General features: G+C 54.9%; 1 protein-coding gene across 1 annotated transcript; it reads left to right on the top strand.

Annotated features, from left to right (window-relative positions):
• The first annotated feature begins 801 nt into the window (after positions 1 to 801).
• Positions 802 to 6,193, top strand: LOC140845422 (uncharacterized). The gene is made up of 10 exons (XM_073219497.1): positions 802 to 1,064; positions 1,299 to 1,453; positions 1,593 to 2,116; positions 2,869 to 3,084; positions 3,349 to 3,452; positions 3,937 to 4,006; positions 4,736 to 4,885; positions 5,143 to 5,211; positions 5,332 to 5,562; positions 6,068 to 6,193. The coding sequence occupies exons 1-10, from the start codon at positions 862 to 864 to the stop codon at positions 6,191 to 6,193; spliced, it is 1,848 nt and encodes a 615-aa protein (XP_073075598.1). The 5' UTR covers positions 802 to 861.
• The last annotated feature ends 9,068 nt before the right edge of the window (positions 6,194 to 15,261 follow it).

Genomic DNA, 15,261 nt, shown 5'->3' with positions numbered 1-15,261 from the left:
TAGGTATGAAGCACCCACTTTGTGCAGACCCTTTGGGGACACTTAGCATAACTGAGTGAAAGAAGCAGACACAGTACTGGGACCCCGTCCCGTGTGGAGTCGGGCAGTCACTTCAGGCGTCATCCGCAGGTCACAGCCGGGAAGCATCACGGGCGATACCCTCACCGCCTCCTCATGTAATGGGGGGCATGACAAGGGGCCAGAGGAGGATCTGAGAAAGTGAGCGTTCACTGGGCCAGTAGGGGGCACTGCCTGTGTGCACAAGATGGGTGGAGGAGGCATTTAGGCCTTGGGGCAGGGGGCGCACAGCAGAGCCCAGCAGGTCACTCATCTTCGGGATCCCATGGGCGGGCTGACGACTGGAGACTTCCTATTTGGGAGGATGGGAGGGGATGGGGTCCCAGGACAGACGCGCAGGGTCAGGAAGGGGGAGGGGCAGGTGCCTGGACAGGCAGGGGAGTGCACAGCGGCCAGGCCCACACAAGGGCGGACCCGGAGGGCAGTGTGGCTGGAAGGACCAGGCTTCTCACTCTGCCACCCCCAGGCCTTACCCCAGCTGCAGGATGGGACAGGCTAGGAGCCTTGCCTGGGAGCCCGAGCGTGTGCCCAGCATCATAGATGCCAGCCAGCTTTCATCCACCCTGGAGGGCCAACTCCTCCACCACTTGGTCCAGGAGGAACACCTGGGGCCCACGGTGGCAGAGCTGAAAGGTGAGGGGCTGCAGCCAGAGGACCATGTAGGGTGGGCTTTCCGGACTGGGGTTCCCTTCAAGGCAGTGAGGGATCTTCTGTCATTGTGAGGCGCGAGGAATCAGGCCCAGGGTGACCCTTTCTCTGTGTCCTGCTTCAGACCCACGGCAGATGCAGCTGGCTCCACAGACACGGGGAGGGCCGGCATGGTGGCTAGAGCCCGTCCCGGAGCTCCCTGAGACCCCTGTGCTGGAGCGACAGCCGGTGTCACCTGCATCAGCCCCTGCAGAGCCAGAGGATGTCCCAGCAGTGGCCTTAGCCCCCCTGGCAGGCCCTGAGCTGGAGCCCCAGGAGCCCACAGCAGAGCCTAGCAGGTCAGTCATCTTTGGAATCCCATGGGCGGCCTGACAACTGGGGACTTCCTATTCGGGAGGATGGGAGAGGATGGGGTCCCAGGACAGACGCGCAGGGTCAGGAAGGAGGACGGGCAGGTGCCTGGACAGGCAGGTGAGTGCACAGTTGCCAGGCCCACACAAGGGTGGACCCGGAGGGCAGTGTGGCTGGAAGGACCAGGCTTCTCACTCTGCCACCCCCCGGCCTTACCCCAGCCCCAGGATTGGATGGGCTAGGCGCCTTGCCTGGGAGCCCGAGCATGTGCCCTGCGCCATCGATGCCAGCCAGCTTTCATCCACCCTGGTGGGCCGAGTCCTCCACCACTTGGTCCAGGAGGAGCACCTGGGACCCACGGTGGCAGAGCTGGAAGGTGAGGGGCTGCGGCCAGAGGACCATGTAGGGTGGGCTTCCCGGACTGGGGTTCCCTTCAAGGCAGTGTGGGCTCTTCTGTGATTATAAGGCGCGGGGAATCAGCCCCGGGGTGACCCTTTCTCTGTGTCCTCGTCCAGACCTACGGCAGATGCACCTGGCTCCAGAGACACGGGGAGGGCCGACTTCATGGCTAGAGCCCGTCCAGGAGCTCCCTGAGACCCCTGTGCTGGAGCGACGGCCAGTGTCACCTGCTTCAGCCCCTGCAGAGCCGGAGGATGTCCCAGCAGAGGCCTCAGCCCAGGGGCCAGGCCCTGAACTGGAGCCCCATGAGCCTTCGGGCCTGGGGCCCAGGGCACTCGCTAGAATGGCACCAGGCGTGGCAGAGCCAGTTCCAGATCCAGAGCCCACCAGCCCCAGTGCTGCGAGCCCCTGGGATATTACAGGAGTGGTCTCAGGCCCCGAACTGGAGCCCCATGAGTCCTCGGGCACGGGGCCCATGGCACCTGCAGGAATGGCACAGGGCCGGGCAGAGCCACGGGTGGTCCTGGAGCCCACCAGCCCCTGTACCGTGAGCACCCGGGATTTGCCGAAGGAGGAGGAGCAGACCATCCTGGCATTTGCCCCACGCCTGGTGGCCGAGCAGCTGACCCTGATGTGTGCGGTGAGCGGAGCAGGATCTCAGGGTCGGGGGTGGGCTTTCCCTGTGTCACGGGCTGCCCCAGACCTGCCATTCCGACGTGGACTCCTGTGATCTGGGCACATGTCCCAGCTTCCCCACGGATTCAGCACGTGCCCTGGGAGACTCTCCTCACCCCTATGCCCTTACTGACCACATGGGGACAGTATGGCTGGCCCTTAGGGATCCTTACAGACCAATGAGAAGGAGCGGAGGGAAGGTGTGCAGAGCCTGGCTGGGCTGGGAGGGGCAGGGCAGGGGAGGGGTGCTCAGGGAGGTGCTGCCAGGGCCTTAGGTCCTCGGGCCATTGGCCTGGCAGGCTCCTATGGCCTCCGCACTTCAGAGGCCCCTGCCATGGACCTGACTGCGTGGGAGACACAGACACCAACAAAGGCCCTGGGTGGAGTTGTTTCAGGGGAAACTGCACCTGAGTGGGGATCGGGATCCACGGGGTGGCAGCATGAGAGGCAGATGCCCCAGGATGGCAGGGTGAGCCGCCTTGTGCCTCAGGGAAGACGTGAGTGAGGGTGCCTGTGAGCAAAGCCCCTCTGTGTCCCATCACTCTGGGGTCCTGTGCATCTGGTCCTGGGCGCCTCAGTGGACGGGGTCTGAAGTCTGGATGGCCACAAGGCTCACAGCACATCCCCAGCTGCCTGTGCCCCAGCTCTGACCAGTGACCCAGCCTGGGAACAGGGGCACCAGGGGCACAGCTGGATGACACCTCTTGTCATCCCCAGGAGCTGTACAGTAGGGTTGAACGTGGTGAATGCAAGGTCTATGTAGAGAGACATCCACTGAGGGAATCCATTGTACTCCTGAACCCCAACATCCTTAACGTCATCAAGCACTTTGGTACCACGTTTCATTTTGTCATCTCCTCCTGCCTCGGGGGCCCGAGCACGACAGCCCAGGACAGGGCCCGAGTGGTGGAGTTCTGGATCCAGGTGGCCAAGGTCTGTCATGGGACAGCCCCCGGGGTCCCCTCCTTTGCCAGCTCTCAGGATGGGTGCCTGTGGACCTGGACTAGCAGGCCCCGGGGGTGGGACAGCCATCCCTGGACCCTTCCTTGGGTTGAGCCACAGTCCTCCACCCAGGAGGGCTGCTCAGCAAGTACCAGGTGTGCTGGGCTCCCTGGGTGTGTGTCTCCTTAAGGACAGGAGTTCATGGGGATAGAGCAGAGAAGCAGGCCACGCTCTCAGCTCTGTCTTCCCTCCCAGGAGTGTCTGTCTCTCAGAAATTTCGGGTCCTTCCGTGCCATCATCGTCGCCCTGCAGCACCCTCATGTACGTCGCCTGGAGAACACCTGGGGACATGTTTCCTGGTGGGTAGTCCTGTCCCTGGGACCGGGGCACCTGAGTGGACAGGGACACCCCTACATCTTGCGGTGTCCCTCAGTGTGCTGAGACTTCCTGGGGGGTGGCAGAGCCTAGGGGCGAGGATGGCGGGCTCTTCTGGCTCCCTGTGGGTTAGGCCGGGGTACCCGTGCAGGAATCAGTTTCCTCCAATGTCAGGTGTGGGGTGAAGCCCATTGGAGATCTGGAGCTTGTGCTCTGCAGCAGGAGGTCTCTGCCCCAAGGACAGCGACCTGGCCCAAAGCAGATTCGCCCCCGGGAGAACAGGGAATGGAGGCCCTGGGTGGAAACATGAAGCCCCCTCTGCAGGCCACAGATTTCCAGGGCTCAGGGCCGTGGTGGGAAGCCTCCTGTGGGCTAGTGGGCCTTCTAGGATCCCTGGGAAAAGGGGTCGGCCCCGAGACTCTCCGCCTGCAGGCCGCATGTGTCCCTCCTCCTCTCCCCTCCCCGTAGGAAGAGCTCCTGGATCTACAGAAAACTTAAAAAGAGGAACAAGGGGCTTAAAGGGAAGCAGCTCCTCGAGGTAAATGGGGGCTGGATGTCTGGAAGGGAGGGGTTCCTGGGGCAAATCCTCTGCTGCACTGTGGCACAGCTTTGCGAAAGACTCGAAGAGTGCGGGGTGTGCAGGGGAAGCTGATAGGGAAAGTAGGGACCCCAGGCCCATGAGGGCCTCGTCTGTCTCCCTCCCTTGCTCTACTTGACTGCGGGCCTGACATCCACTGAGGACCCAGGGGACAGTCCCCCGGTCAGGGCTGGGGCTGGTGTGGCGTCGGCAGCAGGGTTGGGGCCTGTGGCTGAGCAAGGTCGGCTTCTCCCCTGGGTCCCCTGAGCCTGTCATGACCCCTCTGTGGCCTCGGGCTCCCCATGTGTACATGGAGGGTTGCCGTCAGCCTGGTGGGCGGGCCTCCCAGGTGAGCAAGGGTTCAGAGACCACAAGAAGTGCTTCAGCTTTGTGCACCCCCCTGGTCATGTGAGGGGAGCCGTGCTGATAGCCGGGTGACAGTGAGTGCTCAGGGCACCCTGGGAGGCAGAGGGGCCTCCCCTGACCCTCTCATGGCGGTGTCCATGGCCCAAGGACCCGCATGAGTATGAGTGTGTGCCAGAGGTGGGGTTGCTCTGGGCTGAGAGCCTGCTGGAGGTGGGGATAGCGTAGGTGCCAGGGGGCTCGGGAAAGGCATCCATCCACCACGGTCTGGCTGTGGGAGGCACGTGGGAGGGGAGCATGAGCACCTGAGTGTCGTGCACCTTGCAGGACGCGAGGGCCATAGTGAGGAAATGGCACCAGTCACCCAGGGCATCCCAGGATATGAAGAAGCAGGTGAGAGTGGGGTGGCCAGGGTCAGGGTGGTGGAGTGATCTTGCACCTGCTCCTGGTCCCACCAGCTCTGAACTGCCAGCTCTGGTGTGACCAGAAGGAGGGCGAGAGCAGCTGGGTACAGGGGGAAGTTGGAGGACAGGTGCCGGGCCCACAGTTCCTGGGAATGGCCAAAAGCCAGCCCTGGGAGGGCCCGGGAGGGGAGAGCAGGGCAAAGGGAAGGGGGGAGGCCGCACAGGGTGGTCCAAGAGAGCTGGGGGCTGCTAGTGTGGGGTTCCGGGGAGGCACTGTGGGCTCCCCTGAGGCAGGTGGGGACTCATCATCTCCTCACCCCGGTCGCACAGGGCATGATCCCGCCACTCGCACTGATCCTGTACGATGCCTTAGAGAAACAACAGGAACATCATGTGGATGTGAGTGACCCAGCAGGGCTCAGGGGGGCAGGATGGTGGGGTATAGCGAGGAGAGAGCCCCCAGTGAGCCCGAACCTCTCCGCACCAGTCACCCCCTCCTGAGTCCCCCCTCTACCCCAGGACCTGGGCTTCTTGGAGAGGACTGCCAGAAGGGCCCACCTAAGCCCCAGTCCTGGCCCCAGGGCAGGCGGGGCTGAGGGCTCCAGGGGGAAGCGTGTGGGCAGGACTGGTCTCCCCGTCAGGCCCTGCCCAGGGGGAGGGATGCTGCTCCTTCAGAGCAGGAAGCACATCGGGGGTGGCAGTGCCTTCCCGCCTGAGGCCTCAGCTCCCCAATGCAGTTCCCGCTTCTCGGTAGTCCCGAGCCGAGGCCAGGCCCGGGTGCTGTTTCTGGGCAGGCCTGCCCCTTGGAGAGCCCTGGCGGTCCTCCACCTTGAGAAAGGGTGAGGACGTACCGGCCTCATTCTGGGCTCAGGGGGTGTTTCAATGTACTTTTGCCGCCTTGCTGCCTTCCAGGGTGATGGTATAAAATAGAGAGTTGAGTGCCCAGCCATGAAAGGTGAGGGATGTAGTCAAGACCCCCTGGACAGGACCTTCTCCGGGCCATCCCCTGGGTCTAACGTGTGTTGAGAGTTAAGACACGGAGAGCTCAGGAGACTAAAGGCTTTGTAAAGTGGGGGATTGGGAGGCATCAAAGCCACCTTTCTGGAGGAGGAGGTGGAGACCCAACAGTGGGAACAGGCAAGGCTGGATGGCTTTGGAAGGAAGGCAGGTTTCTGTGAGCATAGATTTGGGATCATCCCAGTGCCCCACTCCTCACCCCCCTCCTCGTCTGCATCCTGTCCTTCCTCTGCCCCAGGTCACTGACTTTGTAGTGGAGCTCCTCACATACAAGTTCCTGGTCAGGCAGTATGACCTGGAGCCCAAGGAGCACTTCCTGTCCTTTTTCCGGAGAGTGAAGCTCCTGCGTGAGGACCAGAGGTGAGGCTGCCAGGAGTGGGGTGTGGGCTGTATCTGCCGGCAGGCTCTGGGAGAAGGGTCCCCTGCCATGGGGCTCCAGGGGCTCACAGGTGTCCCTCTGTCCTGCAGCTACGGCCTGTCCTGCCAGCTGGAGCCCCCAGGTCAGAGGGCAGGCAGAAAAGGACTGTTTAAGTGCTTCAGGTCCCGCAAGATTTAAACTTATGGGCCAGGGCCAGGTGAGTTTCTGGGCTGGGGCGATCAGCAGGGGGTGGGCTGTTCCCCAGCCTCAGGGAAGCTTTGGGCCATGCACGGCGTGGGGCGTCCTAAAGACCGGTGCGGCTGCAATCCCGCTCCACTGCCGATCGGTTGTGCCAGACTGAAGGGTGGTTCCCCGCCCCCTGTGGGACCCAGTTTCCTCCTCTGTGAGTAGGTGACGCTCAGAAGCCTTTCTGTGACAGGGACTCCCAGGTGCTGGTGATTGACAGGACCCTCCGCACAGGGCCCGGAGCCCAGAGGGCAGTGGGGACGGGGTGGAAGCAGGATAATGGGGGGAACCCGGGATAACCTGCCTCTTCTGCTCACCCGCGTGGCCCTGTAGCTGCTGTCATCGGGCCCTCGGCCCTGCTGGTGTCCTGGCTGCATGTGGAGGAGACCTTCTTCCCCTTCGGGCAGGCGGCACCCGGCGCCCCAGGACCCCAGCCTGCCTGCTGCTCCTCCTCCTCCGGCTGCTCATCCCGAGCCTCTGCCGGGGCAGCTGCTCTGGCACCTCCTCCTTCGGCAGACTCGGGCAGCTCCCCAGGCTGCCGCTGCATCCTCAAGGACCCGTGTGTAGCTGCGGCGCACCTGGCCACCTTCGTGCTGTGTCGTCCCCTCTGCTTCTGGCCCGTTGGACAGAGGTGAGCCGCCCCACCGTGTGGAGGATGTTCCCCTTCGTACAGGTGGCCTCCCGCCATGACACCAACTTGTCCCTGGGCGCCGTCAGCCACTGAGTCATAGCCACAGGGTTCCAGGAACAGGTGGGTGTTGTTCTCACGAGGCCCGGCCTTTCCCAGGATGGAAATAGACTCAGCGCAGTGCTGCGAGGGACCATGGCCTCCTGATGCCCAGCGGAGGCATCCGAGGATGCAGGGGTGGCCGACTGTCACAGGGTACCGGGACTTGCTTACAGGGGAGCTCCCTGTACAACTTCCTCCCCTCATCCCTGAGAAATAGCCTCCCCAGGTGCAGTGTGCTCTGGGTGTTGTCTCTGAGGTTTATGGTTCCTGGGGGTTGGGGTCATCCCTGTGCAGAATATAATAAATGCTGAACGGATTGCCACCACACTACTCTTTCTTCTGAAAGCTCTGCCCCTCCTGCGGACATCCTGTGCCCCAGCCCACCCCACCCCAGCCTCAAACTCTCTGACGCATGGGGGCCCTGACCTCTGCCAGGTTGTCCTCCATGCTCTGTCCTCCCCCCATAAGGTGCTGAGGAAGAACAGGGCGCTCCAAGCCCCAGGCTGGCACAACTCAGCAACACGGGGGAGGGCTGTTCAAACAGAAACTGAACCTTATTTCCTGTCACCTGTAGATTATGATCAGACACCAAATCTTGTTCATTAGAAACCCCAGGGTGTCTCTTCACATCTTGAACACCACTGCAGATGTACCCAAGTAGATCCCAGGGCTGCAGTGCGCCAGTCTAGCACTGTCCCATTTAATGAGGCACAGCTGCTCCACACATTCCAGAAAATTCCTTTACGAAAAACTTTGAACTTGGTCTCTCAAAGCACCTCCAAGAGGTGCATGCCTTCCACTGGGGGGGCTTTGTCTGAGCCCACTTTCTCCATGCTTTACACCTCAGAGCACCCCCCAAAGCTCCCGGGTTCCCAGTCCTCCCCCATAGTGCCCCTCAGCCTCCCATCCCCAAACCAGGCTGGTCTGAGTCCCCTGGTGTCCTCCTCCTGGGTCCTGGCTGAGTGGCCTGATGTCTGTGACAAATGGCTGGGGAGGCTGAGCCGAGGCACTTGGCTCTGAATCTCCCCACACGCTCCCCCAGGACTCTCAGGATGTGTTCACCCTCCCAGGAGGGGAGGCCTGGCCTGGAGGGGAGCTCCAGGATCAGCACAAACACCCCCTTCGGGGGTTCCAGGATGGAGAGACTCTCCAGGCCTTATGCTGCAGGTGGAGCCCCAGATTGGGACTGGGGAGGCAGACGTGGGCCGTCCTGACAGCCTCAGGTGACCAGGTGACAGGAGGTAAAATCTGGACACGCAGGCCACCCCTACCTCCTTCCCCTGGCCCTGCGCACAGCACCCTCAGAGCCATCTGCCTACATGGTGGTCCCAGGGATGACCTCAGGCTCCCCAGCCACATAGGGAGGTAGGTTTGGGCAGGAGAAGGGCAGGCGGGTACCTGGCAGGGCTGTGGCACAGGTCGGACCTGTCATCCTGCACGGCCCACCAGTCTCAACCTGACACAGAAGAGCTTCTGGGCCCTAAAACAAAGCAGCAGCCCTGGGCCTGCTGGGTGGTCACTGGACCAGCGGTCCATCCTTTCACCCCAAGAACGTTTTACTATCATTTCATTGGTCACATTGAATCCGTACTGAACTTGCCCAGGGCTGAAACCCTCTGGCAGGACATTAAAAATCTTACTTCTTAACTTCCTGGGTTTCAAAATGCAATCTTAGCTTTAAGATAGAATCTTTCTTGTCTTTACCATGCTGTTTATGGCTGGGCTAGCTTGCTAAGTGAACTGTCCAGTCTGCAAATTACTTGATTAGGGGATGAAGGAGGAAAAACCGCATATAGGTAAAGTTAAAAAAAATCAGCTGGGCCTTTTAGGAGGCTCAAGTAAATCTTACACATGATTACAAACAATTAGCACAATAAAAACACGGACTACTTTCCTTCACCTGGGGAATATTACTGATCTCACTGTGTATAATGCTTAATACAGAGTTGTGATAGGGGCTTTCCTTGCACATAGTCACACTGCTCTGACTGTAATTACCCTGCCTTGCTTTTTCCAGAGGCCCCCACCCTCACCCTATTGTGTCTATGCCCAGGGTCCCTGTCTCAAGCTGAGCCTGGGCAGCGATGCAGCCATGGGAGGAGGAGACTTTGCTCGGAGATGGTGAAGATTCAGGCCTCTGCAGAGTCGGGGGGCGGGGGTGAGGATCTGCACCTCACCTCTGTTGGCCCCCAAGTTCTCTCCTGATGGCCCCTCTGCGACTGTGCCTATGTCTTAGGTTGTTCCTCCCTTGAGGAATCTTACCCGTCTCTGGCTAGCCAGCCATCCTCCGGGGCCAATCAGGGCAAAGTGAGGCATGTCGGTGAGAGGCGACATCGGTTTTCTGTCTCCTTGGCTGCTTATGCCTCCGCGGCCTCCGTGCCCAGTACCTGCTTTAGGGATCCCTTGCCAGCCGGCACGGTCCCAGCTCAGGTAATATATTTTGAGGAACTCAGGCCATTTTTTATAACGTAACATATTTCTTCCGAAACAACACTGTAGAGAAGTTTCAGAAAAAATTTGGTTTGAGAAGGAAGGAGAAAGATCACAGAACCAGCAAACAGGAAGAAAGGTGGTAAGATTGGAAAATCCTCAGGGCAAAACACTGGGCATAGCTGGGAGCTGCACCCTTCTCTCTTTAACTGAAGTTGTAGGTGATGTTGGGTGCTGAGGGAGGCAGACTTCTGAAGGGGGGTTTTCACCCTCATTTTGGGAGCTGACCGCTGTATGATGACGTCTGACCAGCTGTGTGGGGAGCCAGCGAGGACCTGTAACAGACACGACCTCGCCCCCAGATAAGCACCGCTGCTGGCATCTAGTTCTTTGCCAGTTCAGGAGTAATAAACTATAAATAACAAAAGACTTGCCATTTACAATGGTTAAAGAGCTGAGAAGTGGATCTACAATAAGACAGTGGATATAAGGATATTTGGAAATATCTGTAATATAAAATACTCAATAAAGTTTAGCATTATTCCTTTGACAGTGCTTTCCAGGTAATTACAGCTGAGATAAATGTAACCCAAATTAGCCAAATTTTCCCTAATGAGGAGAAAAAATTCCTCTGGCATGTTCCAGGGGGCCTCTGGAAAATAACAAGAGTTACTTAGAGGTAAGAGCTCCGTTCTGAATTTGGTGTTGGTGAGACAAGGGACCGTGGGTTTAGGCAGAGTAGGGTGAGGGCCTCCAGAGAAAAAGCAGAGCAAGATCATTACAGTCAGAACAACGTAACAATGTGCGAAGGAGTCCCTAGCGAAACTCTGGATAAGCATTACGCAGTCAGTCACACTAACTCTCCAGGGTGAAGATACCAGAGTAGAATATAGACATTCTTCCGTGAAATCAGTTCAAGCTCAAAAGGCCAGGAGCGACTCGGCCTGGAATGTCTGCGTGTTCTGCAGATGAAGAGTCTCTCAGCACAACCTGGGACTTCTCTGTATCAGTTAGATCATGACACTGTAAAATTTACCTTAGCTTGCAAAAAGGCCCAGCTTATTTGTAACTGTACCTATATGCTGTGTTTATTTCTCTGATCCTAACCAAGTAATCCGCAACCTGAGCAAAAGATTCATTTAGTAAACAAGCGCTATAAACATCTCAAAAAGTTAAGAAGTAAGATTCTTAACACACTTTAGCAAACAGGCAACCACCCAGCCCACCTTGGGGGCAGGCCAGGCGGTCTTAATTGACATGCTCCCAGAGGGACACTGCTATCCTGAGAAAGAATCACAGCAGCAAATTTCTTCTGTTACTCATCAAAAATGAGCATTCTGGGACCACTTAACAAGTCTGCACCTGTAGCCCTTTACCCCCATTCCTGAAAATCCTCAACTGCGCGTACATCCCCTAGACAACGAGCCAACCACGGACTCTCAGGTCCCCTGTTGGCGTGAGCTAGGAGCTCTGTCCTCTCACCTTGATTCTAAATTAAAGCCTTTAACCTTGTTCTCCTACCTTGAGTGTCTGCGAAGTTCATTCTTTGGCTCGATGAACAAGAACCCCGGCACCAAAGGCACCACGAAAAGGCAGGGACTCGTCCTCCCAGACTGGTCAAAAATTAGATACAGAGCAAAGAAAACTGAGTGTGATTACAGCGCTTTCTCAGTATGCAGAACTAACGGCCGCAGGAGGCTCACACTCCCACGAAAAGCCCGCCAACTGAATCACACCCAGTAAAATAATGAATACCCTCTGTGTGTTCCAGTTGTACTCTTCCTGTCTTCCTCCACCTCTAGTGGAAAGAGCCAAAGTGCGTATTCCCCTATCAGAGGAAGCAAAGCAGGGAATTTCACCTAAACTGAAGGAATCAAATCCCCAGGCACAGCCAAGCACCATGTCAAAGGTCACACCCCACATCTGGCCAAACAAAAATACTATTACTCTATTTGTAGCCCGAATGCATAACTGTAAAATCCAACAGCTACCAGCTGATGGAAGGCGGAAGGGGCATAAAATTCCAGTGTTTAAGCCAACACAGGCACACGGTCCTAGTGCCATTCCAGTTCGTATGCACAATAAACATGCTCCAACACGTCACTATGCTCCTGTCAGCGGCCAGGCGATGTAACTGGTGCAGCTCAGCTGGCTGCTAACTCGCTTCAGGCCAGAGTAACAGAATACCAGCCCGCGGGAACAGGGACACCACACCGGGAGAGGGGAGCCTCTGGGCAAAAGGCAGGTCACAGACGTGAAAGTATGCTTCATAAAATTCAATGTCATTTTTCAAAGTGAGTCCCTGAAAGTCCCAGGAAGCCACCCAGAAACAAGCTTAGTTAGGGCCCGTGACCCAGGGGTGTGGGCGGGGGTGTGGTGGTGTCCCCATTTCCAATCCCAGGGTGCATTCACACAGTTAAGGGGCACAAAGAACTCAGGGCAGGAACCTGCGGGTGCATTTCCTTAGATTCTGAAATACTGTCACACTTCATTTTCTCTCTCAGATTTCATTACTCCTCCTCCCAGACCTCTGCGAATGCTTATTTGAAACACAAATGGGGGCGGGCAGTGTTAACGAGGCCTAACTGGGGGCTCTGAGTGGCCAATTGCACAAGAATCCATCTCAGCTCCTGGTTTCTGAGGCTGTGTGTTTTCCTTTTTCTCTTCTGCTTTTACATACACACAGGCGCAAGTCATGGCTGGCCTAAGAACCAAAGCCAGCAGGGGCTTGTCTTTGCGTAAAGTATCTCCATAATTTTATCACAAGAAGTCAGTAGGATTTTTGGATGAATACAGTCAGCATCTGACAGAACCCAAGAACATGTCCACTATTCAGGGGAATCACACGGCACAATAACCATACGTCTCAGATCTTTTCCTTAAAACTGCAACTTAGAAAGCATGCAAGCTAAAGTTAAGGAATTCTGAAGCTGACTGACTGCCAACAGGCACCCTCCCGCGGTGTAAGGGGAAAAAAGCATTCAGCGTTAAGGCGGCATCATCCCTATCGATGTAACATTTTCTCCATTTTACTTTCTATCTATTTTGTCCCCATGGAAGGTAGTAACTTACCCATTTCCCCCACCTCCCAGCAGGGTGTCTTATAACTAAAATTTTATAGCTATAAACATACTAGTCAAACAGCTTTTTACATTTCTTCAACACTTGTTATTTCTGAAAGGACTAACTGTGAATACATCAATGACTGTGCCTTTTGATACCCCACAATAGCTCTACCTGCCTTAGCCCTTCAGGACACCACGAGCTCCTCGTCAGAAACACTCCCAGTATTTTGAAAACATTCAGTGATGTCTGTCTGCTTGGTATCAACTTCGGGTTTAATCTGTACAAATCCAACGTCCTCTGCGTCTGCTGAAACATCCCCTTATAATCTTCATTCCCATACCGGGCTTAGTCCGTAAAGATGTATTACAATGTAGAAAGCTATCAAGCGTATCGAGTATTTAGCTATGCAACCTTAGACCCGACACGGAAATTATAAACCGTCTTTTAGAGCCAACATAACTTTCCATCAAAACTGCCCTGAATATATTTTAAGGTTGCTAACTTCAACTTCAGAATTCCTCATTTTCCAAAAACAGGAGAATTATGATCAATAACAATCTTTGTTTAAATCACTCTATTCCTAGGATGCTGGTCATGAAAGTTAAGTTTTAAACAGGCCAAGCAAAAAGCTAAATATTTTGTAAATGCCTACTATTCATATCAATTCATATTCATGCCAATTATGTAGCCTGTTCCATATATTACCAAATTCTGTATGTTAGTTTGTAATCCATTTCTTTTTTCACAAACACAAAGATACAATTTCACTGAAAAATTCGGTCTCTAATACACTATTATTTCCCTAATATGTGTAAAGTCCAAGTTCACTGTGACAATAACGTCCCCACCTATGCTTCGACTCTGTGTGTATTTCCTACATCTATCATTCAGTATTTCATACATACTTCCCTACCTGTACTTTGACTTACACATCACTCTGAGAAACTGATGCTTGCCCTATTTTCACACCTTTATGAATGCCAGCCCATCATTCCAAATTTTAAAAATAACACAGACTGAGAGATAGAAAGATGGATGTGCCGATGGACAGATGATCAATCAGGTATAATAACAATATGAAGTAGCAGAAACTAGGTGGTAGGCGTTGGAGTGTTCCATGTGGAATCCTGCCGATTTCACTGAGCATTTGAAAATGTTATGATGAAACCTTGGGAGAACAACCGCCCATTTGCAAGGCCCACCTTACCAGCCACCACAGGACCCCATTTTTCTCCAAGGCATTTAACCCTTCCTACGACCTATCGGTTGTTTATGTGTGCACAACTCATCTCCCGGCAGGATTCACGTTTGAATCATTTTTCTCTCATTCAATTCCATCTATTACATCATCTTGTACACAACGACCATTCAACACATGACAAAAAAAATACTTATGGAAAAAAAAATAGTCACTGTTTATTTTACTAATAAAATTGTTCTCACATAATACGGACAGCTATCATCTGCAATACATAGGAAACTGAAACAGAAAAGACCTGTCTGTATTCCGAGAAAAAAATGGGCCAACCAAGTATTTGCAATCTAAGATGTTACAATGATTCACAGCTCTTGAATTAAGAGATGACCAGACCTTCCCTCAGGAAAGGCAAACATGACTTTGGGCGCGAGCTGAGACTGGAAGTTGGTGACCTGGACCTTTCAAGACTAGGCTAAGTTTGTGCGATTTCCAGGAGAGGTGCAGGTGCTCCAAGTCCTGGGGACATGTGGGACTGGGGAGAGGCTGGGGAGTGAGCATCTCATGGTCTCAAGGGACTCGGCAAAGAAGAGTTAGCAGACTTGGGGAGGCTAAACCAGGTTTGTCGGCTAGGGAGCGGAGCGAATTAACCATCACCCAAGTCAGGGAGGAAAAATGGGGAGCTTCCCGGAGAGCAGGACTGGGTCTAAACACGGTGACCTTGAGGTGAAAGTGGGACCTTTATGGCCTTGAGATAAACGGAGACATAGGCCAATAGAGTCAGTTACCTAGGAAAGGGCCAGAGAAAAAGACCAACCAGTCCTGAGGTATCCTTACCACGGAGAAGGAGCTCAAATTACCTTAAACCAAAAGGGAGTGGAAGCCAGAACAGGGTCATCAGGATAGTGCCACGTAACAGAGTCCGAGCTGAGAAAGGATTTCTGCCAAAGGAGAGGACAATGGAAAATGGAGAAAGCAGATTCTTCAGACACCCCCTTGCCAGTGTCCGTGACTCAGTGACCACAAAGAGTGCCACTTCAGCAGCCATCAAACACCAGAAGTGGGGCTGTACCAGGCAGGCCCCATCTCATTTTATTTTTTTTCGGTAAAGAATACCGTAGCCTGAAAGAAGGGCACCTGGTGGATTTATGTCCTTATTTAAGTAATGCATTAAGGTTAAACTTCACTAAATAACAAACAGGGAAGTGGTTACATATACAGCTTTCTAATTTTATTGGCATTAATATCAAAACTACTTTGCTTTTTTTAAGCTTATATCAACAAAGCTTTATAAAAATAAATTGTTTCAAAAAAGAAAGAAACAAGGTGGCGGCCCAAATGTCCTCCAAGTGGCCCGAATGACTCCACCCCAGACCCAGTATGGGCAGCGCTCAGCCCACAGGTCAA

The sequence above is a fragment of the Manis javanica genome, chromosome 13 (assembly GCF_040802235.1).
Source record: "Manis javanica isolate MJ-LG chromosome 13, MJ_LKY, whole genome shotgun sequence".
NCBI classification, from domain to species: domain Eukaryota; kingdom Metazoa; phylum Chordata; class Mammalia; order Pholidota; family Manidae; genus Manis; species Manis javanica.
The sequence above is the reverse complement of the archived record's forward strand: the minus strand, read 5'-3'. Positions and strand labels throughout refer to the sequence as shown.